The sequence below is a fragment of the Tyto alba genome, unplaced genomic scaffold, assembly GCF_018691265.1.
Source record: "Tyto alba isolate M040663 unplaced genomic scaffold, T.alba_DEE_v4.0 Super-Scaffold_33, whole genome shotgun sequence".
Classification (NCBI taxonomy): Eukaryota; Metazoa; Chordata; class Aves; order Strigiformes; family Tytonidae; genus Tyto; species Tyto alba.
Genome location: NW_024881308.1, coordinates 14,779,309 through 14,803,113, shown reverse-complemented (window position 1 = coordinate 14,803,113; position 23,805 = coordinate 14,779,309). Strand labels below are relative to the sequence as shown.

The 23,805-nt window shown below is 44.5% G+C and overlaps 1 protein-coding gene across 1 annotated transcript in view; it reads right to left on the bottom strand.

Annotated features, from left to right (window-relative positions):
- Positions 1 to 22,835, bottom strand: part of COL9A3 (collagen type IX alpha 3 chain) — a 40,330-nt gene extending 17,495 nt beyond the window's left edge. The window contains exons 1-19 of the mRNA XM_033010411.2: positions 22,741 to 22,835; positions 22,338 to 22,585; positions 20,994 to 21,062; positions 16,466 to 16,501; positions 15,809 to 15,880; positions 14,938 to 14,991; positions 10,393 to 10,428; positions 9,765 to 9,788; positions 9,188 to 9,241; positions 8,512 to 8,565; positions 7,708 to 7,749; positions 6,260 to 6,316; positions 4,532 to 4,585; positions 4,011 to 4,064; positions 3,384 to 3,437; positions 2,561 to 2,614; positions 1,389 to 1,442; positions 909 to 962; positions 558 to 611 (exon numbers count right to left, since the gene is read on the bottom strand). Of these exons, the coding sequence (XP_032866302.2) occupies positions 558 to 611; positions 909 to 962; positions 1,389 to 1,442; positions 2,561 to 2,614; positions 3,384 to 3,437; positions 4,011 to 4,064; positions 4,532 to 4,585; positions 6,260 to 6,316; positions 7,708 to 7,749; positions 8,512 to 8,565; positions 9,188 to 9,241; positions 9,765 to 9,788; positions 10,393 to 10,428; positions 14,938 to 14,991; positions 15,809 to 15,880; positions 16,466 to 16,501; positions 20,994 to 21,062; positions 22,338 to 22,403 (942 nt within the window). The 5' untranslated portion in view covers positions 22,404 to 22,585; positions 22,741 to 22,835. The remainder of the gene's footprint in view (positions 1 to 557; positions 612 to 908; positions 963 to 1,388; positions 1,443 to 2,560; positions 2,615 to 3,383; positions 3,438 to 4,010; positions 4,065 to 4,531; positions 4,586 to 6,259; positions 6,317 to 7,707; positions 7,750 to 8,511; positions 8,566 to 9,187; positions 9,242 to 9,764; positions 9,789 to 10,392; positions 10,429 to 14,937; positions 14,992 to 15,808; positions 15,881 to 16,465; positions 16,502 to 20,993; positions 21,063 to 22,337; positions 22,586 to 22,740) is intronic.
- Positions 22,836 to 23,805: the final 970 nt, after the last annotated feature.

Here is a 23,805-nt window from a genome sequence, read left to right as displayed (position 1 = left end):
ACAGGTAGGGGACACATTCCCAAACAGGCGTTTGTAACCTTCTCCCTCCCCATACGTTCAGGACTAAGAAGCTGCTGTGCCTACAAGAGGTGGGCACGGGGTGCCCCGAGCTCCCAAGTGTTTCCCTAGCCCCTGTGCAGCTCCCAGCCTTCCCCGGCAGCACGTGGCCCGTGGTCCTGTGGGATCACCGTTCAAAAACCAGGCAACAAGTACCTGACAGCACTTTGTCTACAGACTGTTTATTTTAACTGATGTCTCTGTCAACAGCTCTGAAGGCCTAGAGTCATCCAACAGGAACCACTAGGTAAAGGGACACAGTTGAGTTTAGATCACATGCGCATGGCCCATATGCGTGTCTTCTTTCTTTAGGGAATTTCCTTGGGATTAATTAATAGAAGCAACTTCAGTCTTCATCATTAGTTACACTCCTGGAAAGCTTTTTTAGAAACAAAAGCTTTCCAGCCATGCCCTTTCTTGACAAGCATCAGTAGCTTGGCAACACACACGGGACAGTAACGGAAATCTTTCCTGCAGTGTTTAAGTAGGACTTTACAAACCTTCTCACCATCGAGTCCAGGAGCTCCATCCCGTCCATCCTTGCCAGGCATGCCCTGCAACCATGCACAACGTGGGTTAAGGTTATAAGGAGACTGTGGTTTGCAAAATACATTCACATCAAAGAACCTTTTGGCAATGGGTCCAGCTCCAGTTATACTGGGAGATTTTTCATTAACAACAGTACAGCTAGGGTTTAGTCCAACTGGGATTACACTGAAGGTCATGGAGACCCACAGAGCAGAAGCTTGATAGCAAAGACTGTAAGAATCAAATTTTTTTCCTGTTGAGTTTTATCTCATCATCTGCAAGCACGACAACAGCGAGACTTGCATCCTATTTAATTGACTTACAGGTTCTCCTATGAGTCCACGAGCCCCTAGGTTTCCTTTTGGTCCAGGTCTACCCTAGAAATCAACAATAAATCCTGCGTTATCCAGGACACAACCCTTAAGAACAGTCAACAAAGATAATACTCCAACTCTGTAGGGACATTTCATTGAGCTTGTGCTGGCTCTTACCCTGCCCATGTAGGTATGGTGGTTCTTTTAGGACACACCAGAAAACTGGCCCAGTGCTGGCTGTAGCATCTGGGAAAATTCTTGATCATTTTAAGGGATGGAGATGTAAGATCTGACCCCTGTGCTCTAAGGCTATAAGCAGCACTTAGGCACCTTTAACAAGACTTAAACATCTCATTTTTGAGAGGAATACTTTCATCCCTTTCACCTCCCTTTCAGATAAACCAAGGGGGGTGTCAAGCCACAATAAACCTGTGAAACAGAGTCCTTTGAGTCCAAAATTTGAGCAGATGGGTGTTTTACTGCACTTACAGTATCGCCTTTGGGCCCCCTGAATCCTTGAGGTCCTTTGTTTCCTTGGTCACCCTATGACAGAAGAGGAAAACCCATTAGGCATCTTCATCACACAGTGACAAAGACTAATGTTTTGAGGGTGTAAATGATGAAGGTGTTTTTGTGCTGTCTGCTGGCGCTAGCAGAGCCGTGAGCGTACACACTCCCCTAGGAGCTTGGCTGTACTTTCTCAGTTACACTCTGTAATTCCTGACACACAGATGAATCGCAGCAGGGACTTTGCCAACAATCCCTCAGGGCAGAGACCATCTTCCCCTTCATTTAATGAAGCATTTTATTTAACCAGAAACAGAGTGAGAGAAAAACTTTAGTATTACTGTCTAGATCCTGCTAGGCATAATTAAACGTTTGGTGGACAGAAAGCACCTAGTTTTATTTTAGTTTGGACAAATTTCTTCTATAATTGCAAAGACTAGGGATGGGTCCCCAGAGGGTGGTGCTGCCCTGGGGTCAATGCAGATTGTGGCGTGTTGGCTGGTGTAGGCAGGTGAAGGTGCCTGCTCTGGAGTGGATGCATATTACCCACAAAATGGAGAGGCTGGCTGGCAGGCCAGGGGAAAATGCTCTTAGAGGGGCCACAATGCTGCAGTTGAAGCTCAGGTCTCGTATTTGGGCACAGTAAGGAGGGTACAGGAGTCTGCCCAGAGGTAAGCGTGCAGGGTCAATGTTCTACACTTTACCCCAGAGCTCTGCAAAAGAGGACTGCATGACTAATACACAACTATTCCTGCTGGTAGCAAAAGTCCTGGTGAGCTGTGGGCACTTGGGAATAGACCAGGCTCAAAGGATGTAAGCCCAGGATGGCGCTTATTGATTCTTCCTCAAAACTCTCCTTCCCAAGAACAACACAGATGCCCCTCAAGTGCTTGCCCACAGCTGCTGCTGCTCCAGGGAAGAGCAATGGAAATGTGGTGAACTTATTCTGACACGAGGGAAAGACAGCATGAGATCTGGGTCAGGTAAAATAACATTGCTCTAAGTGCAGGGAAAAAGGCAAAGGGAATAATCTGATGGAGGCGGTCAGCACACTCCTGTTCACTGGCAGCAAAAAGTTTAGTACAGGAGGAAAAAACTGTAGGGTTTGGTTGGGGAAGGCAGGGCCACAGAGATGCTGAGAAGTAGATACGTACAGGTTTCCCTGGAGGTCCTGGGATTCCAGGTGGCCCTCTGAAACCAATGTCACCCTGCAAAGAATATACATCATTGTAATGCTGTTGCTGGCAGAAGGTGGAGTAACAATATCTCTACCTTATACTGCAATCTAAGAAAACACAAAAGTCCTGGAAAGACAACCCATATTTCTTGCTCATTTGCAGTACAGTCTTGCAAAGGATCCCCCTCTGAACAAGCAGGTTATTACGCTGGATCTCCCCACCATTATCTCTGTGATACACTGATATCATTCATGGCCTTGCTATCTTGGTAACACACTTGTTTCTAAATAAATGCATGACTTTATCAAATTCAAAAGGCTGAGTCAAGGGACCTTGGCAAAAGTCCAAAGCCATGATAAGCTAGAGAACGACCCTGTTCTCACTGAGGAGACTTTTAATGTCCTAAAAAAATCTTTGTCCATCAGCAATTCTTTGGCTTTTTATTGTAAAGAGACAGAACAGAAAGTAAAATTTTCATGAAATGCTTCTCAGGTTTTTGCAAGATTCTTTAGCATTGTCAGTCTTTCAGGGTCAGCACTCTTTCCTTCTGGTCCTGAATGCTTAAATCCAGCTGGGCCTTATCCTGTCAATCCCTCAGGTATGTAGATTCCTCTTGACTTTGGAAGGTTGTTCTGCTGGGGGGGAGGATGCAGGAAAAAACCTGCACTTTATATCTTTACAAGTTCCCCAGTGGTCTTCAATAAGGACAAATGTCACCCGGACCTTGCACGAGACAAATTGGTGGTGGAGGGTGGAAAAAAAACAAAAACAAAAACAATCAGAAGAAGGTTTTTCTTACTCTGTCACCAGCTGGACCCATTGGACCAGGGAGGCCTCTCAGTCCTCTTGGGCCCTAATTAAGAAAACAAATCAGTTAAAACCCAATCACTGTTAAACATAAAAATGCAGAACAGCATGATGTAGCAACTCATCAACACAGAAAATATTAAGAAACAGTGAAGAGGGGCAAAAAGCTCAGCCTTCTGTAGTACAAGCAAGACATCTGACATTTGTCACCCGCTGATGACAACCTCTTAGCAAGTGACAGTGTGCAGACAGAGTGCCTGCTCTCTCCAGCCCCCCTGCCAGGCTGTCAAGCCTGCCCAGAGCTCAGCCTCAGGTCCACCCAAAGGGTGTCCAGTGCTCTACTGGAGTATCAGCAAGACAGCAGCTATCACCTGGATGTCTCATCCGAGGTGAGGTACCAAAAGCAGGACCTGAATTAAAGCCCACTGAAACCAGCACGATTTTTTTTTTTGTTTGTTTGTTTTTATGTTTTTTTTTTTTTTTTTTTTTCCCAGCATCAACTTTCACATCTGCTATTCTGCAGAGGCAAGAGCAGTTTGTGGAAGGCAAGGTGACTGATGGCACCACTGAGTTTCACGGCGGGAAGGTCATGGGAACCTGTCTGGAGAGTAGGTGTTACCTGCAAACCAACGCTGCCGGGAATGCCTGGGGGACCGGGGGGGCCAGGGTTGCCCTGGGAGAGAAAAATTGATTAGACAAGAGAAGAGACAGCCAGCACAAAGCCTGGGACCTTCCCATCTTATTCCTCCTTGAGCTCCACCCCGCCCAGATTTCTGCTTCAGAATTTGCTTCTTCATCAGAGGCAACTTCTACATGCAAGAGCACCTGATCAGTCAGGAACACACCCGAGTGATTAATGCAGGACTTTCTCCCAAGCTGACATCCTTGCATGTGAAACAATAGGTGTTAACTTATCAAACTGATCTTAACATTATGATTATTGAGAAGATGATTTTTCTTGAAGTATTAGCACAGAGTCACACGTGCAGAGCAATGGGAGCCAATGCACTTCAGTCATAGTAACTTCTCCTTGTTGTTCAGCTAATTGCCTCATTGCTCCCTGTCTTCTTGAAGAAATCATTCGTTAAGGTGATTTTAAAGAGAAAGATCCTCCCCCGCCCCCTTTTAACTGAAGTTTACCTTTTCTCCTTCTTTTCCTATTTCGCCAGGTTCTCCTTTGTGGCCAGTGTGTCCCTAGAAATAAGAGCTCCAATTACCCACATTCTAGTACAGTCTTGTTTCAAAATTTAAATTTTGTGAGATAGCTGTAAGACCTAAACCCACACAACAAAAATGATTTACTAGGAAAATAATCTATATGTGTGCTGTAAACATGCGAATGGAGGTCACTTCTGGGGTGAATTAGCCATGCGCCACTCCTGTGTTAGGTATCACTGTGTCAGAATTGATCTAGTTGCAGGAAATGCTGAGATTTGGTTTTCAAGAGTAACTTGTGATGAGACTGGGCAACAGGTCTCCGGCTGCAATTCTCAATTACAGGTCAGGGCCCAGAACTCAGTTCCCATCACTTTTGAAAATGGGGCCAAGACGCTTCTGAAAACCCCACTCTGTATCTTTAACCTCCCTTTTTGTTTAAGTCATCTTTAATGTCTGCACCATCTAGCTTGCAAAGAAATCCGTGTCCCACTGAAATCTTTTATATAAACATAGATTCAGTTTGCTTCTTGGCTCCCTTCTTATTATTGTGGGAGAGACCCAGGACTAATTTCAGCCATGGCAGATGTTATTCCTCACCACGCAAAAGGTCCTGTGCATCATTTGCATTATAATTGGAGACCTTCACAGGTTTTTCCATTTCCATAAGCTATGAATTTTGAATAGTTATACCCTAAATATTATGTATTTCTAATGATATTTATGACTCAGCTCAGAGACCGAACAGACCTGCAAAAGGTCAGTTCACAAGGAATTGAGAGCATTTCCCAGGAGATGTTCCACCCATTGTCAACTTCTGCTAAATCTTTCTTAAAATACTCGAGTAACTTATTACTTCAGCTCACTGCTGGAGTATAACCTACTGTACAGAATTCATGTGTATCACTGAGAAGGAGATGTTTAACTTCTGAGTGAGGTTTCCTGAGGGTTGCAACCTAGAATTTATGTACCAGAATCAAATAACATAAATAGAAAGCTGCCTGGTGCTACACTGGGTATAAAATGACAATTAAATTGTATTTAATCACGTAAGTTACGTTTTGCTACAGTAAAATGTGTACCTCTGTGTTTACAGGGTCTGTGATGACAAATTAAGAACTGGTGAGATTTTTACAGCTCTCTCAAGTCTGAAGAGGCAGCACATCGTTCTGGAGCTGTGCTCTGCTTGCTCTGGTTCATCAGTTGAGCCTCACAAGGCTTGCACGGCCTTTTAATCTTTGTGCTCACCCTAGGCCAAGGGTTCAATTTCATTCATAGGAACAGATGGCTGAAGTTAAATCTTCCATCTAACAAAGGCTGTGATCCTGCAAGGGATGAAGCCACAACGCAACGCGCCTGCAGGCGCAGGGCAGGTACGTGACGGACATAAAGCCTCTGGCTGGAGGTGAAGGGAGAGAGCTCACACTTTGCAGGACTGAGGTCAGTGGCAGAGCAGCTATTGCTACGGGTCGGGGAACAGCACGCAAAGAGGGCAGGATCAGGTCCTTCCTCCTCCTCCTGTCTCATATCTGGCTTCTTTAGGGGTTTCCCGTTTCGACAGCATAAATCCCAGGCAAATGCATGGCTGGTTCGGAGAGGGCTGGAGCCTGCAGGAGGTCTGTACTGTATACAAACCAGTTTAATCCCAGGGGTTCACAGTGGTAATTCTTTTGGGAGACAGACCCTTGTATCTGCAGGTGGTATTTTTCTTACCTTGAACCCTGGCATTCCTGGGGGACCTGGAGGACCCGGTGGGCACAGGGCTGGGCACTGTGAGGAACAGAAACACTCTTTGGTTTATCAAGTACACACAGCACATCCAGGGAGGCTGGTTTCATTACTAGGGAGAGGTGAAAAGGTCACGTGGGTTTTGGCTCTAAATCCACTAAATCTAATTAATTCTTAGCATCATGTATTCACTGGCATTTCCCTAGGGCAGAGGATCCTAAAAAGGTCCTCAGGCCCCCAGTAACTCACAAAATAATGGTTTATGAATGGTCTGCTTCACTTTGGGCATGGACTGTGAGAAATTCTGAAGGCTGACAGTGGTCCACAGTCCAAAATGCTGGGAGAACCACTGCTCCCAGTGAAGCCTGAATGGGTATCTTGTAAATCATTAGGAACGTATTTAAATCTATGCATTCATTGACCCCTACTGATTTCCATTAGACAACTCACCTAACTGAAACAAGGACAAGCACTAGAGTTTATCAGAAGGGGACCTATAAAAAATTAACCCAAATACCAATAAGCTGGTATCTGCAGATGTCTAGGGGTGGGTGAGCCCCTGGTGGGAACTCTAGTTTGACTGTGAACAAATCAGAACATGCATGACAATTTAATGGGGACTTAAAAGGCCATACTCTAAGAACTATAAATAGGGAATGAGATTTTCTTCTGCAGCTTTTCTTTCATTTGTTTTTTCTTTTATTAAACCCTAAGGCAACACCTCTGTAGCAGAAATTTAATTTTCTAGTATATTCCACAGGGTAACTTAAATTAAACTTGCAGAAATAGTATAATTTTTCTATTAACTTCCATGTGATTTACCATAAGGCATTCTAAACTGACTCTGAGCTTTTCTGGGGCACGCCAATTAGAAAACCAAAGATGCTGTCACAACAACAGCTGTGAAATCTGGAAATGTCACTTCCATCGTTCATGGACTTAACACTCCTTTCATTCCCTTGAAAGAACGGAATTAAGACTTTTTCGTAAGGAAGGAAGTTTAAACAAAGCACATGCCCATAGGAACCCAGTGCCGCCATCCATGGAAATAAACAGTGCTACACGCACAACCTTTTCTCTTGCAAAGCAGGATTGGAAACAGATGTGTGAAAGGCTGTTGTCATTTACCAAATGCTAAAGTTGTTTTGTAAATGAAGAATGCGTGCAAAACCTGCAGTTTCAAAAGTAAACTGGAAAGCAAAGATCAAAGAAAAAAATCAGCACTAGCACATCTACCTCCCTGAAAGAACATTTCAGTCTTGTAAATATGCACACAACGCTTATGCATTCTGCAATATGGCAGTTTAGACCCATGTCTGCAGGTCTGAACCGTGCATGTTAAATGGTCTGACAGTCACCCAAGTATGCCACTGAAAAGTCACATCAAGGATTAAACCAAATAATATTTTCATGCTACGTAAAGAAAAACCTACCTGAAGGTCCCCACCGCCATCAGGAAGGGCACCTGGAAGACCCTGCAATTCATGAAATGTGGTCTTTTAAATACATCAAGGACAAAGAGCAGGAAGAAATACAATTTCTAGAAAATGCACTTTACAGACCCAGCTCAGCTGGATTGGCACGAGGCAGATACCCAGCCCCACAGCATAAAATACAGTGCCTGAACCCAGAGTGTTTATGAGCAGCACCAGTCCTCAAACCAGAGACGTCAGGGGGTGTAATTGTCTTCTGGAGATGCACAGATGACCTGGGGGAAGAGCCTTCAGCCTTAGGTGATGAAGGCAGCAATTTGAGAAGAGCAGCTGTGCTGGGCTCTCCCCTTCTGGCCAGGGAAGTTCCTTGGGAAAGACCTCCCTATCCCTCCCCAACCCTCCAGAGATACTGCAGCAAACCCAAACCAGAAACTTGCTGGTTTCAGGCCCCCCCTTGCTGGCCCTACAAAGAACACATCATGGTCCAAGCAGCCATAAAAAACCTTGAGAGAACTCAAAGCCCACCCTGCAATCCATCTGTGCCATAAATCCTGGATGTCAGTGGGTTCCTCCACCCACCCAGCACTGACAATAAACAGGAGATAGTCAACACACCGAAGTGCAGCCAGTGAGAAGTCACTGCTCCCCTCGGGGCACAGTGTTTATGGCCTGGTGAAACTTAGCCAGGAAAGGGAGCGCTCAAGGCAATCACAGCAAATAAAAAGTGCACGTTCTGGCAGCTAGAAGAAAATTCTGGACTCCCTCTGGGAATTTTCTCACATTTATTTCCAAGTCTCAACTTACAGGAGGTCCAGGTGGTCCAGGAGGCCCTGGGAATCCTGGCAGGCCAAAAGGTCCCTAAAAAGAGTGAAAATAGTAAGAACTCCCCTTCTCAACCATTTAAATGAAAATGCAAAGGGAGAAGAAGGGTGGCTACCAAATACCGTTGCATATTTGTGAATGTGGAGCAAGCTATCTCTAATGGGACTAAACTGCACCTTTCTTTCTGCAGAGGCTTCTATGATTGCAAAGAGAACAGCAGAAACATATGGAAGTATAGGGATCAGGAGAGAAGAACATAACCCTGCACCTACATCCTTGCTTCCACTGGTTCTGTACCTCTCCAGTGGAGCTGTGGCACTCAAAAATGATGGTCTGCTTCTCCAGAACAGGCTCCCTCAGATCAGACCCACTCTGTTCAGTAGCTTCTTTTGAAGGTGCTGAAATTACACACCAGTTGGTAACGGACCTCTCTTCTCGTGACACTGGCTGCTCTTTTGTCCTTACTCATAAAGGAAGATACGGCTGCAAGCAGTCACACACCTTTGGCATTGCACTGGTTGACTGGGGTGACCCTACACAAGCTGATATAAGGAACAGGATTGCCTGTGGGCATCTGTAGAGCTTGTAGAGGGAAGCTCATTCCTCTGTGGCTGTGGCATGATCAGTAAATGAGGAGCAAATGGTAGGAGAAACTCACAGAAGGACCCCGAAATCCATTTCCACCTGGGAGCCCACTGGGTCCTGGAGGCCCCTGTTGAAAAGAGAAGAGCCTTTACACCCATGGCGACCTCACATAGCTGACAAAGCCCGGGGCAAACAATCAGTCTGGCTGTACTCATTTGTCTAACCCCCCTGAGGAGCCCAATCCTGGACGCAAATGGTCAGTTTACCAATGCACAGCTTGCTCTCTGCCCCACCCTCCCACGGAGTGCGCTCTTGTCATCACCACACGTTGCCAACATCTGCATCCCCTCTGACACACGGCAGCTCTGAGATGCCCCAGGAACCCACCAAACAAAAGCTGCCCCAGAACTGGTCGCATCCAACGATTACAAGGTGGCTGTGCCTTGAATTGACATCAGTGCCAGCTTCCCTGGGGTTAGGGTAAGCATAAAAAACCCACAAGGCTGCTGACCTGGAGGATTCCACATCTCTCTGCCTGGCACAGGAATGGGACCCAAGGCCTGGGGTGGGTTTGTAACACTCAGAGTATCCTATAAAGCCAGTATGTAATAATTTAAAGCTCTTTTTCAAAAGAGAGCCTCATTACTTACTGGAGGTCCTGGTAGTCCTTTGCCCTGGAAACAACATTTAAAACAGTAAAAGATCACTTAGAAACTCAACATACAGGGAAAAAAGTAAACCTCAGAAAATGCCGCTTAACTATTTTTTTTTCTTTAAGTTTTCTTGGCATTCCCCTGTTCCCAATTACGGTAATTCGTAATCAGAGTAGAGGTAGAATCTTGATGAATTCTTTTGTTGCCTCTAATAATTTGTATTCCCTTTACATTTCTGTTACCTATGAGACATCGCTGAGTAAAGCCACATACAGCGATGTGATAATAGGACACAGACAGTTAGGAAGGCAACATTCTAGTTTATCTACTTTTTTTTTATTATTATTTCATTTTTATTAAACACTAGATAAAGTCCAATAATTTTGATAGCATTTGATACGTTAAGTCTTCATCCCAAGCTGGCTTGCTTGGTAACACCTCAGAGACTAAAACCAGGCCCTGTGTTACCAGAACACATCATACATACATATTTAAAACACTTCAAACAGTATTTCAGGCTTTGATCCCTTTGTTTGGGATACAAGGCTTCCCATCTTCTCCTGGTGATTGTTCTGGCATAGTATTACACACCACCTTTACATACACGATTCTAGGAGTTACTTACAGCTGGTCCGGGTGGCCCGGCAGGTCCTAATGCACCCTACAGGAATAAAACAGAGTGAAAATTAGCAGGGATAAAAAAGAAATCTCCATCTGGGTAGACACCAGTGCCTGCTCTCCTTGACACCAATCTTTGCTTGAAAACTCCAGCAGTGTCTTACAGAAACAGCATGCAACTGGAGATGCTCAGCTGAATTCACAAATACAAGGACAGTAACTTATGGATAATGACTCTGTCATTTCTGATTAATTACTTGATTAAAAAACATTTTAAGATAGTAGGAATGGGTGTTCAGAACTGGACCCAGCAAATTTCTTCACCGTTTGCTGGTCAAGACAGAATAGAGACTAAAACATGAGCTGCTCCTAAAAGAATAAATAGATACTTCTGCAAGTCACAGCTGGCCTCAGATTAGTCTCCACAAATATTTAAACATTCATAAATTGAATTTCATCCATTTGAAATATTCTCATTTGTAACACATTCATATCGTAGATCCAACGACTAAATTATTTGAAACTATCTACAAGATTTGGACTTGGCTAGTGCATTTTATTAATTGTTACATTTTTCTTCCAAGCAAAGACAGAGATTTGTCAGCTTCTGCCTCTTCACTAGCTTCCTTTGCAAATCCCTAATCTCCTTTTGCCAGTTTACATTCTTACTCTTAAGCCTGACTAGAGTTTGGTGATCTTATGTCTTAGATTAGAATTAAATCATTCTTGAAGTTGTTGCATTCCTGCTTAACTAAAGATAGTAAGACAGACAGACCTTCTTAATCCCTTTGTTGCATTGCCAAGATGCCAACATCGGCCAGTAGACTGTAAAATTAGTTATAGGTAGTAATTCTGAAGCAGAAAGTAAATGGAAATATAAAAAGGAACAAAAAGCCCAATGTGGTGGGTTGACCTTGTCCAGCAGCTGTTAAGATATCTCCAAGAGATGTTGGGTGGGCATTGCTGACCAATGCTCTCGGGTCCAAGAGCCTCCTCAGAAATCAACTGTTGCTGCAACGGGGAAAGGAAAAGCAGAGGCAGGCAGCTGTTGAGAGCAGACTGATACTGCCACTCCTTTTAAAAAGAAAAAAAAAAAAAAAAAAGGAAAAAAGGGAAAGAGAAAAAAAAAAAAAAAAGAAAAGAAAGAGGCAGTGGAGGTGCAGAAATGCCAGTGCCATTTGGGATGAATGATAAATAAAATACTAGTTTGCTCAACAGCACCGACGCAGCTGTCACAGCGAGTTTCTCTAAGCTGCGCTGACACTGTGGAGCTGCAGAAGAGCCGCTTTGTCCTCAAGGCGCTGCCGCCGACAGCTCTTTGCTTGCATTTGTATTGTTCTCGACTGATGTTGTGCCCTGACAAAGGCAGAACTTAAAATAGTAAGTGAGAAGGCGACAGGCTTAAACACAGAACAAACCACGTCGTTATTTACGGGCTGCGTTAAACTAGTGCCAGCGAAACCCTCATCTCCCTGCGCAGGGACAAAGAGCGGTTACAGCACAAGTCTTGCTCAGCCTCTCAGCAGCTGGGCTGCCCAAACCTTCTCAAAACGCTGCACAGAAACATCCTGAGAATGATGTCCTGAGCTGTAATTACATGGTATCTACCCCTAGGACCAGGACAACAAGGCAGATGGGTGGACCTGGAAAATATGCCAACACAGTACTGCTTATCATAATCCCAGGGACAATACCAGCCCTTTCCTAATGTTCTGCATACCAAATGAGATTAGAAGTATTTTCCGTTGTTAAAGAGAAAGACACAGAGGACCCAAGGCCTCATTAAGAGTAGTCTTGTGAGGAGAGGGCTCTAATCCACTAAAAATCAACCCTGCTGCAAATGTCAGCTCATTGACTTCTCTTGCAGCAGGTTATTCTGCTTTTCTTCCAGTCGCTTTTATCTTTAGGCTGAAGCCCTTACAACTACTGATGGTTGTGAGGGACAAGCTGGGATCTCCTCCTGCAAAGAAAACACTGAATTCCCGACGCCTACTGACTTACACCGTAATCCTGCCCCCACTGAAACCAGCTGCACAGCCCCTTTCTGCTTTGGCCAACGTGCCACAAGGTTGGCAGAGTACCCAAATGCCAAGCACTGGCACTTTATTCTCCTTAATTTTTATATCTTTGAGGGTGCGAGGTGTAGCATGTGGCAGTGAACGTTCCTGGTACAGTAAAAGATCATCGATTCCCTGAGCAAGCTGATGTGACTCCATTAAGTTCAAAGGAGAGACTCTAATTTACACCTCAATTTTAATTACATTGTCTGACTCAACTCATTCTCCTGGTAACAATGTTCTTTCTCTTTTGATTAGAAAATGATCTCACCATAATTTTTCACTTTGAAGTAATACACTCTATGCATATACAACTGTGAAGCATAGGAAATACTTGATAGATATGACATTCATAAAGAAGTATGAATAGTTTTTTCCTCATTGCTTATAGTGTAAAGCCCCAAACTCCAAAATGGCCTTTGAAAACTTTCCAGAGAAGGACACCAGTATCTAGCACTGAGGTCAGAACCCAGCTCATTCCTGGCTAAAAAGAAAGGATTTTTAAAATTGGATCTAATCAGTCTGTAAGCAGAACAATAAGGAAAGCTAATGGATGCTGATAGCAACAAGGTATTTAAGATAAAAACCAATTTGGTATGCTGCCTTCAGAGTCCTCTGTCCCTGGTCAGACATGAATCACTGTTGGACTGATGAAGCGTGTCATATAGAGGAAGGAAACGTTTAGCAATAATGTATTCCTAAAAACTGTCTTCCATGAGCTCACTTCCATATGCTAAACACCTTCACTCTCAGAGACTCCAGTTCAGAAAAATATGATTATTTAGAAGAAGTCATAATGTTAAGCATGAATCAATCCCACAACAGTAAGTAGACACCTGCTTATTTCAGTGAGTCCTGGGAGACTGAGATATGTTTTAAAAGTTGGGATAACAGTGCTGTCCTTTTGGAGTGCTGAAGCTCTTAGAGGTTCTTCCTTTTTCCAGGCTTTTATTAGACCAATTAAAACAATTTTCCAGATGGACCACTGACCTTGAAGAGCTCCCAGAAATGACAACAGGTCCCAAGTTTGCCCCATGCTGACAGCTTGAGTTACGAGACATGGGAAAGCACGTCAAATCAGAGCGTGTAATTACGGTAACTGTGCTTGTGTGCTTCTACTAAACAGATGAAGAGTGTGCCCAGAAATTATCTGCTCAATTACCCTGCAAACTAGGAGCCTGTGTGCTAAAGTGGGCATGGGTAAATACTACCACTGAACATAAAGCAGGGGCACAAAACTGCTCACAGTCTTCTGTGTGTGGTCCTGAACTTTTCTATTTTAAAAATCAGGGATCAGTTCCCAGAAGGTGCTGGACTCCTGCCACAGACTGAGAGCAGTCAGGATTCTGCAGCCCTGGATCTCTGGGGAGAAAGATGGGCACAAGGAAAAGCAAAGGAGATGATTTTTAGTGCAGTGCCAATGGACGGAGGCTTGGAGCTGTGAGCAAGATGCTTGGGTCCTGCCACTCAACCTCCCCAGTGCCCAAGCAAACTTTGCCTTGAGCATGGGAAAGGAAGAATTGCGTATCAAAGACACTTGGCTCTATCACTCACCCCTTTAAATGAGACAGCTCACAGATTTTTGAGCTTTAGATAACAACTTGGGGCAACAATTGGATTATTGAGGTATACTGAACATGTCAGAAAAGTCCACCTTTTTTAACCTTTTAACCTCTGCGCACTGTAATGTGTGTTCAACTCATCAACTGCAGTCCCCGAGTTCAAGAGACCAGGAAACCAGCTGTGGATAAAAGCTTTATCTTCCCACCCTGGGAGACAGGAAAATACCCATGCTGGATAAAAATCTGTGCCAAATGGCTCACTAACGTTTGCTTCTTAATGTCACAAGGAGGCCTAAGTGCCCTTCTGGCCTGTTGTAGATGATCTGAAGGACATCTGTAACATCTCAGGCAGTCATTTCTCTATCCCCGTGGTGCCCCTTAGCAGAGCTGTAATATGCAGGAAGCAAGAAAAAACTCTGATTTCTTGCTATGCTGGATGGGGAAGTCTATGCCAAACCAACTAATAATGTCAGCCATATGGACAGCCCCAGAATTAACAAAAGGCAAAAGTTTAAACAGTTAATACACAGTAGCAGTAATTATAAACATAATAGAGCTGTGTACTCAGACTGCAAATAAGGCCAAAATAGCTTCACTTTGTTAAACTTCATAATTAAGTCTATCAACTGCTTCAAGGAACTTTTTAAGTACTCAAAATATCACCAGAGCTGTTCAGCACCCGTACTCCCGCCACTGAGGCTATCCAAGCCCATTCAGAGCCCTGTGAAAGAAAGATGGATTTCATGTCCTGCCTAATGAAAAACCATCTGGGCTTCATTTCAAGGGTCCAAGTATTCTGCAAGGGTTTGGGGATAAACAAGCCGTTGATATTCAACACACAAATGTCACCATGTTGCAAAGGAATGAGAAATCATCAATGCAATCAGTGACAATGTTCATTTAAAGGGATCTAAGATCTAATGTGGTACTCACACGGTCTCCTGGAGGCCCGTTTGGGCCAGATGGGCCATCAGTTCCTGTTAAACCCTGTTAAAAAAAAAAAAAAAAAAAAAAAAAGAGAGAGAGAAGTGTGAAAACAGAGTGAAAACAGAGAAATACAGTAATAAGACCTACAGGAGGTCCCTGTCACTGACACAAATCATCTGGATGCCAAGCTCTCAGGAAAGCCTAACCATTTTATTTCTCTCTGTAATTAATCACAAAGGAAAATACCAAAAGCAAATAATCAGTACTGTTCCCTGTGCATTGTAAGCGTTGATGAACATCACCAAGTAGTCTCGTTACTGGTGTTTATTAATTGCAGCTTAGCTGTAGAAGCTGACTGAATGCTTCCTTTCACCTGGCGCAGAAGGAAATGTGCTGGCTAAAACCTTACCCACACTCAGCTCCCACAGCAGTCAGTTGGTAAGCTGGGAAAACCTGACTGTGCACAGTCACCTCTCCAAAGGTGTAGAGGAAATCCCAGGCCAGTGACCAGCAAGCCTCAGCTATTAAGTGCAACTGGATTTCTGAACTGAGGCTCAGTGGGTTTGCTCCAGAAATGTCAACTGATGCCTGTATTTCTGCAGACCTGCCCAGTGCATCTCTGAAGAGCTGCAGTGTTTAATTGTAAGAGTGCCATCCTATCAGTTATGCATCTCAAAACTGGTTTTGTACTCCCTTAATTCAATCAAGAGATGCTTTCAACTCTCCATATTTATCCTGGTGTGCAGGACACAAGCAGAACCAGGACCCACTTTGCTTTTCCAGCAGACACAGAGAAAGTTGATGAGATGCTTTGGAAAAACACCGATGCCTATGTGAAATATTTAAAACATCTAAGAGAAGATGACAAAATACTCACATCCACTCCAGGTAGGCCAGGCAATCCAGCTTCACCAGCTGCTCCAGGCTTCCCTAGTGCACCTTTTGGCCCCTAAATCAGATAAACAGGCAATTATTTTTAACACAACAGCAAGAGAAATGTGGCATGTGTTGATAAAGGCTACGAGTTGGAAATTAATTTGTTGATGTGTTAATCTTACACCATGCAAAATGGAAGAAATCCTGTAGAGAGATTAAACTTGCCATGAATCCATATCCAAATCCTAAATTCATTGCAGTGATTTGTCTCAGTTCTCAGTAGAGGAGTAGAAAGGGTTGGGGTAAGTGGCCCAAAGCAAAGAGCTGTGCTACCTGGTACAATTTTTAGCACCCCTTGGCAGACTGAGGAGCTGAAGCAGACTCAGACCAATGCCAAAAATAACCACGTATATGTGGCTTGGTGTCAGTTTTGTTAGACTGGTGACAAGAAGGCTTTATTTCATTCATATTCTCAGCTAGCAATGAAGCAGGAGAACGTGTTTGTCCCTAGGAATTGTGCTGAGCATCTCCACTCCTGTGTACCCCTGATGGAAATTCTGCTGCAAATCAAGCAGAAAGTGAGCCAGTAAGTCTTAGCTCTTGCCCTGTGTTCCTCTCAAAAGGATGAGCAAGTCAATGTCAACCAGAAGATACTTACTGGTGGGCCTGGCAAACCAGGAGGGCCCGGTTCTCCCTAAATGAAAGAGAAAAGACACAAGTGTCAGTGCTGAACCTCCTTCTGTTGACTTTTTGCAACAATGGTATTCCTAACTGTCATAACACTCAAGTCTCACTTCGTGCCCACTCCAAGATTCCCCATGCTCAGTCTTCTGAAGCTGATGCTCTAGATCCTGCTACCCCCTAAAGCAGGATGAACTTCAATAACCTTTTCCATACCTACACTATCAGATTTGGTGAAACCCACATCCTCAGCCTCCCAGAGAGAACCAGTGCTCTGAATGGTGCTCAGAACCTCCAACTTTTTCCAGATATACTTAGAAGTTCTTTGCAATTGAGCTTGTAGGCAAGGGGAACAGAGGACGCTGGATGGCTATTAAGGCTTTCTAACCTCTTCCTGGTGAAACAGAGGGATACAATGAAAAGCTCCAGGTATCCAGGACACAGTAGGAAACTGTGGTACTAACAGGAGTTGGGGACTAGCAAAGTGAAGAAAGAACAAACTGTCTACAATGATTTTCTTCATATGACTAAACTTTGACAGGAAAAGCAAATGAACAAAGCCCCTAGCTGATTTCCACCTAATCCAATTGCACAATTTGAATTAAACCCAAATTTAGTACAATATTTCAAAAGTACTCATTTTTTTCTATCCTAATGGAAAGCAACTTTTAACAACAGCATTAAAGGTGTTTGCTCAACAATATTTAAAAAGCCTTTGAATCACTCCTCCTAGCTCAGCCAGCTGTAACATCATTCAGGAGCTTGTGGGGACCCCAGACAAGAAGATATTTGTGTTTTCTTGTTAGCCCCCGAAAGAGGCAATTTGTGAATATCAGGAGCTTGACTGGAGCTTGGTTTCCCATCTCATCCTGCAGAAAAACACTTTGTGTCCCTTTTCCAAATGTCTGGATGGTACCCTCCCCCCCTGGCTTTAGGCATAAGTGAATTAAATATTGTGGGTGAGCAGAGGGAAAGGGGCATGTTGATATCTTGGAAGAAGAAAATCTATATGGAAAAGGGTGGTTATTTACAGAGCAAGGCTAGAAATAACACCATCCCCACTGTGGGCCTGATGATTAGGAGCTAGAAGGCAGTAAGTAAAGGCGTGGAATTTATAGCACGTTTCTATATTTACCGTGTTGGCAACTGTGAAGTCTGTGGGCAAATCTCTCAAGACTGGCTGCCTTGATTTGCTCAGGCAAGGATGTATGTACTGCACTGGTGACTGATCAATGCACAGACCCGAGGGTTAATGAACAGAGGGATCTTTATGCTCTGGCTTGCTGAAGCACCTCCTTTGCTGTTCTTTGCCCACAGTTTTTCCATAAATAGTTATCATTATCATAGGTGGGGAAGGTCCCCTGCCAAGGAAATGAAAGGAACAGTTCTTTTGCAGTGAATGGTTTGAAAAGGCAGCTGGAAATGGCAGTAGAGGTGGTTTTCTCCCTCCTCCATCACTCGAGATTGCCAGCTCCTTGCATTTTTTCTTGCCTGCGTGATGGCAATCCATACAGCAAGGTCACAGCATCAGCAAAGGCTGTCTGGGACCATCCTGAACCTTGATCTTGCCATCCTGGACCCCTGGGGGACTCTGCAGGAACTTCAGTCAGCTGAATCAAAAGCCTAACCAGTGTTTATACCCCTCATGCCAGATGACTGGGAATTAGAGATGAAGGCTGTCACTGAAAGGAAACGCCCTCCTGGTGCTACATGAGAGGGAAGCAAGTTTACTCTTTCTTAGCAAGTCAAGCCAGGAGATGGAAAGTGGGCAAAAAAAAATAAAAATGAAAAGCTTGACTTTTTGAAAAGTGACAATTGCTTATTAGCCATTTGGGGAATTACATCCCTAGAAAAAATACACAGGAGCTTGTTGCTAATTCTTCCGATCATAACATGCTGTTTCTATTCTTGGGATGGAGAGATTTTGCTTGTTACCGAGTATGAAATGTGAAGCATGTTAAAGGCTATAATTATAAAATATTTCGGAGGGACTTAATGTTGCAGCTTCCACTGAAAGGCAGGAAGGAAAGCAGGAGCTTCTAGAAATTGTGCTTATGGGGTTCATCCAAGGTTTGTTCAGAAATATCCTGAATAATTCAGCTGCATGCTGTGCATCACTCAGTGCTCATGGCCGGCAGTAAGGGACTGCTGCGCACCTCGGCAGCACTCATCCAGCTCAAAGACCACTCAGCAACTCTTCCCACACAGCGTTCATCCAAAGCCATCTGTGAAGACGACCCTGCTGGAGTGACTTACAGAGTTCAGGGAAACTTGCATAGATATGAGCCAGAAAAGTTCTGATTGTGCTTTAAAAAAAAAATCTCATCACTAAAGAAATGAAATAATGGTTTCACTCTTTGCAGTGGTAAAACGGACACTAGCACTTGAGCTCCACAGGATCCTCTCCATGCAGCACTATGAAAATGCAGAGCAGTGCTGGATTTTATAGGCCATAATTTTTTTGCAGGGTACTGACAGAAAAATGATAGCCCTTAAACTGGGAGGTTGTATAACTGTGTTCAACACTAGCCACAGCCCTGCACCTCTTCTCCTGTGCAATTCCTTGAAGGACCCCAGGTCCTGCTGAACAGCAGAAACCATCCCAGAGCCTGTCCCTGAACAGCTGGGCCATCTCACATGAACAGGGCACCTGACAGCCTATATTCATAGGAGGGAATGTAGATCAAGTCTGTTTAAATGAGACTATTCCTGCATAGCCAAAACTCCAGACTCAAGCTGGGACTGCAAGACTTTGCACCTTAAATCAAAAAGCTGAATAAAGTATTTATTGGGACTAAGTTCTTCATGTGAGTTAGATGTTGCTATTTGGTCCTGTCCCACAGGAGCCTTCCAAGGCTTTTAGCAGTGGATAACAGGGTGCAGGTTCACGTGACCAGCTTCCTCCCAGGCTCCTGTTTCCAAAAGCAATAAGAAGTGATGCTGGTGCTGCTCCAGAATTTAAGGTGTAAAATATCCTGTAGAAAATCAGGAACCGAATGACACAATTACAGGGATTTGTTTCTTCAGACTGCCTATATGCAGAAGTTGGTTACAACCTGAAGTCTGAAGGGCTTCATCCCTCCCAAATTCTTCTTTTTTGCTCTGCACAGAAACACAGCCACCCGTTCCTGAAGCCCGCTGGCCACACTGATGTCCCACTGCAGTGACTCCACGGGCTCCCTGCTGCAAACGTAAGTGTATGTCCTTCGCCCTCTCCCAGGGTGTCCCCTTAAGCCTTTTACTGTATCATGAAAAACAGCAGAGAGAAACTGTCGAGGTACCAGCTCTGCACTTTTCATGCTACAAAACCAGGGTGAGATTTTCAGTAAAACGGTCTATGTTAGTCAGAAGGACACTTTAGAGGGACTAGCTGCAAATCAATGAGGTTCTCTCTTCAGACCAGCCTTGCTCACAGAGCCACTATGAAAGCTCACCACTGAAGACAAAAAAGCTCCTTGTTCACCATATACCAGGGAACTTGTATATCTTTTTTTACCTTCTTATCCAAAAGAAAATGACCTGCATGGAATGAATGGATTTTTTTCAAGGTTGTTTAAATGCCCAATTCCAAGAAACTTACTTCAGACAAGCTTTAAAAAAACCTGCCCTATTCCAAAAGCAGCTGAGACAAGCGCTACTCAAACTGAATATTGAAGCGGGAATCTGGCCTTCTGCATTTGATGTGGTCTTGTTGAAGGTCCATCTGATGCTCTTTTTATCCACTGCCAACTACGGGATACAATTCAGTCCTTGTCCAACAGATTCACAGAGGGAAAATTTTTCATTTCTGTGGAACCATCAATTAAAAGTAATAGGACAAATTTTTCTCCTCCAGTAAATCCTGTGATACATAGTATTCTACCTCTGCAGGAGCTGTACATATAAGGAACTGCCTGCTGAAATAAAGGGTGTCCAGTTCATTTGTCCATTGTGCCACTAAACCTAACTCTAGAAACACACAAGCCAGATTCTGACCTCTCACATGCCAATGTAAGTTAGGGATAGCCATGCTAACAGTGCTGAAATAAAACCAATATAAGTAAGAGCAGTGGCCAGTCCTGCATATTCGAGTTTCTTGGGGCCTCTCTAGAAACATGGATGCTCTGAAGTGTCACATAAACCTCTCTGAACTACAGAACATGCAATGACCGAGGCACATCATACCCATGCACACAACAGTATGACATTCCCCCTCCTCCCTAGACACCTAAAAGAGAAGTACTCTGTTCTGCAAGCAGGGTCACGAATCCCTGGCTCTGTCCTGAATTCTCTCTTGAGACAAGGGATTGATCCTGCAGAGAACCTGAGGCCACTCAGCACCTCCACTCGCTGTTCTGGCTCTTGCAGAAGGAGGTCTTTTGCAAGTAGGATGGTTCTCCAGGTCCATCCACCTCTGAAGGATGGCCTGAAGGCTGGGGCTCTGGAGAACAAGAGCAGCTTCTCTGCTCAGTTGGCTCTGCCTCTGCTCCACCCCTTGCCCTCCCCCTGCCAAACGGCACACTCACGTCTATGCCGTCCTTGCCAGATGGTCCAGGGGGTCCTCGTGGTCCAGGAGGGCCTTGTGGTCCTACTCTCTGAAAGGATTGGGGAAAAAGAGAGACAGAAGAGTTTATTTTTGAATCGGAAGAAACATATGGGCTGAATCAAAAAATCAATATCCAAGTCCTACAGCTTGACCCTAAATCTGCACTAACTCTCCATCCCTCAGGGACCCCCACCGTCCTGGGTGGACTCAGGGGAGCTCAGGACCATTGCAAGGCTCTTTGGAAAAGACTTTTGACTGAGCACATCCTCAGGGCTCCCAGCTTGTTTAACTGGTGGCTTATGCTGAGAACTGGAGCTGGTCACTGGATGGCAAATAGGTTTGATTGTATAGGAAAGGGTTCTCACTGCCTACAGGCACGTTTCATTTGGGGCAGAGGAGGAAATGCAAAGCCCACGGAAAATAGGTGCCAAGTGCTTGGCATTAAAAATTAATTTATACTCCCAGTCTTATGAGGTGATGGAAGAGCCAGGCAGACACTGCTGAAGACAGAAGGAGAAAGGGAAATTCTCCTCTCTGAGCAGGATGCCATTTGAAAAACTGGCATTTTGGAGGAGGTCTGAGGTGGGGGGAAGGCAAGAAAGGTCCAATAAATGACTTCTGTATGGAGAGGGCTCCAGAGAGCAACTTGCTGTAGCTTCAAGCGAACAAAGGTTTCATTGTAGAAGCAGCTCTGCTCACAGCAGATGGGGGCAGCTCTGAATTCCCAAGCCAGACTGCAAAAATTCCTCACGAACACAATGAAAAACCTCACTGAGGAGTTACTTCCCCAGGCAATAATATTAATACCATACAGGGAAGTTTAATATAGTTTCACGTCTGAAGTGAACAAGGGTTAAACATACTGTTCTGCAAGTGTAAAAATCTGAAAATTGATTGAGAGGAGGAATAAGGAATTCAGATGAAGACCCAGATCAGGAGATCAGTCTCATTGGTAACCTATTACTTCATTGTAAAACAAAACTGCTTCTCTCACATCAACAGGTCTCCCCTTTCCCAAGGCTTTATCTCTCGTAACTGCAGTCCTGAATGGGAAGACAATTCTTTTACACAAAGTATAAAGCAGCATTTTCTACACACGAGGACACGATCTAAAAGCTTACCTATGCAGGTACACACCCAGATGTGTTTGCTAGGCACTCTCTGTGTAACAGCACAAGCAACACATAGATTTTTAATAAAATTTAGACTTTAATAACCTGCCTATTCCCACATTTCATCCTGCAGGTATAACATATGCAGATGACTATCTTTTTCCCTTTCAGACCTTCTTTTTTGAGCGTAAGACATAAATGAGGCTTCTTACCTGAGCTGAGGCTGTAGCCAACAGCTGACATAGGAAAAGTAGCCCAAGAGCAGAGAATCCAGCCATGGTGCCCAAGCTCTGCCTCTATTTGTTCCTCCTGGGCAGCTAAACCGTTTCTTCAGGGTCCAGCAGATCCCTCCTCCTCCTCCTGGGTCTCGGCTTACAAAGGAGAGACTCCTCGCCTCCAGATAAACCTGCGGCTCCAGCCGGAGGGGCAGAACTCAGGAGCACAGGCAAGAGGGGCCGAGCTGGGAGGAGAGAGGAGGTTTCGGAAGGAGGTGGGAGAAGGAGGGGGAGCAGCAGGCAGTCAGTCAGAGAAGCTCTCATTCACGACCCGCTGGGCAGCCCCAGCCTTGAGCAAACAGGGAGGGAGCCCAAGGAAGGGCCGGACTGGCAGACACACCGTGGGAGCAAAAGTCGGCTGCTCCAGCTGGAGATACAAAGATGTTCCTTAGGTCTCACCCAGGCCATTTCTCAGAGCCCATCATCACCTCAGTGCTGGAGAGGTAAAAAGCAACACAGAGCGAGTTATTCACTGCTTGAGGCTACCTAGCTTCACTAGAGAAATTAATATACCTGTAACAAGTACTTAATATACCTGTAACAAGTACAAAAAGAATGCCAACTGATTTCTTGAGGAAGTGATGAATCCTGACCAGAGAACAGATGATCGCAGACAGATATGAGGAAGAAAAAAGGAGAAACATTCCCAGAGCCAAAAAAAAAAAAAAAAAAAAAAAAAAAGGAAGAATTGCATTTGAACTACTTGCAAGGAACAGGATGACAGTTCCCAGCTAGGTGATTCTAAATAGCAATATATTCACGAAGACACATCTCCTGCAAATAGTGTCATGCTTTCTTTTATCGACTAAAGACAATTTCATCCAAAGCAGGGTGTGGAAGTGGAGAGGAACACTGGCAAGATTCATCAGAACTGAAATGTCACAGCTCATTTGGTCAGCGAGAGCAGAAGTGGAAAAGCAAAGCTTAAAAAATGAAATACCAGGTTTCAGTTTGGCATCCTTACACCAGGAGGTTTATATGAGCACACAGTGTATGCCTGCCTGGCTCCCCAGCAGCCAATATTCCACAAACCTTGAGAGAGAGATAAAGGGCTCAAAGATTTAAAAAGTTCCTACAAGATTTTGTGGAACAAGCAGCTGGGGACAAAAAGGGAGCGTGTGTTGGTACATCTTCAGATGGCTTCAAAGGAAGCAATGCTTTTATTAGACACCACAAACCCCGCAGAGGGAGAACAGCGCAGTAGCAGGAACCGCTTCGTGCAGAGCTTGCACCTCCTCGTTCCCATCAAGGCCAACTGATGGCAAGAGAGAAGGCAAAGCAGAGCCAAATTCCTCGGCCACACATTGCTCATAGCAAGCCGGGGCTTGGAGGGCTGCTGCGAGCAGAGCCTGCTTATGACCAGCAAGGGAAGAGCCCTGGGGGTGTTCACCCCCAAGCCCACCCC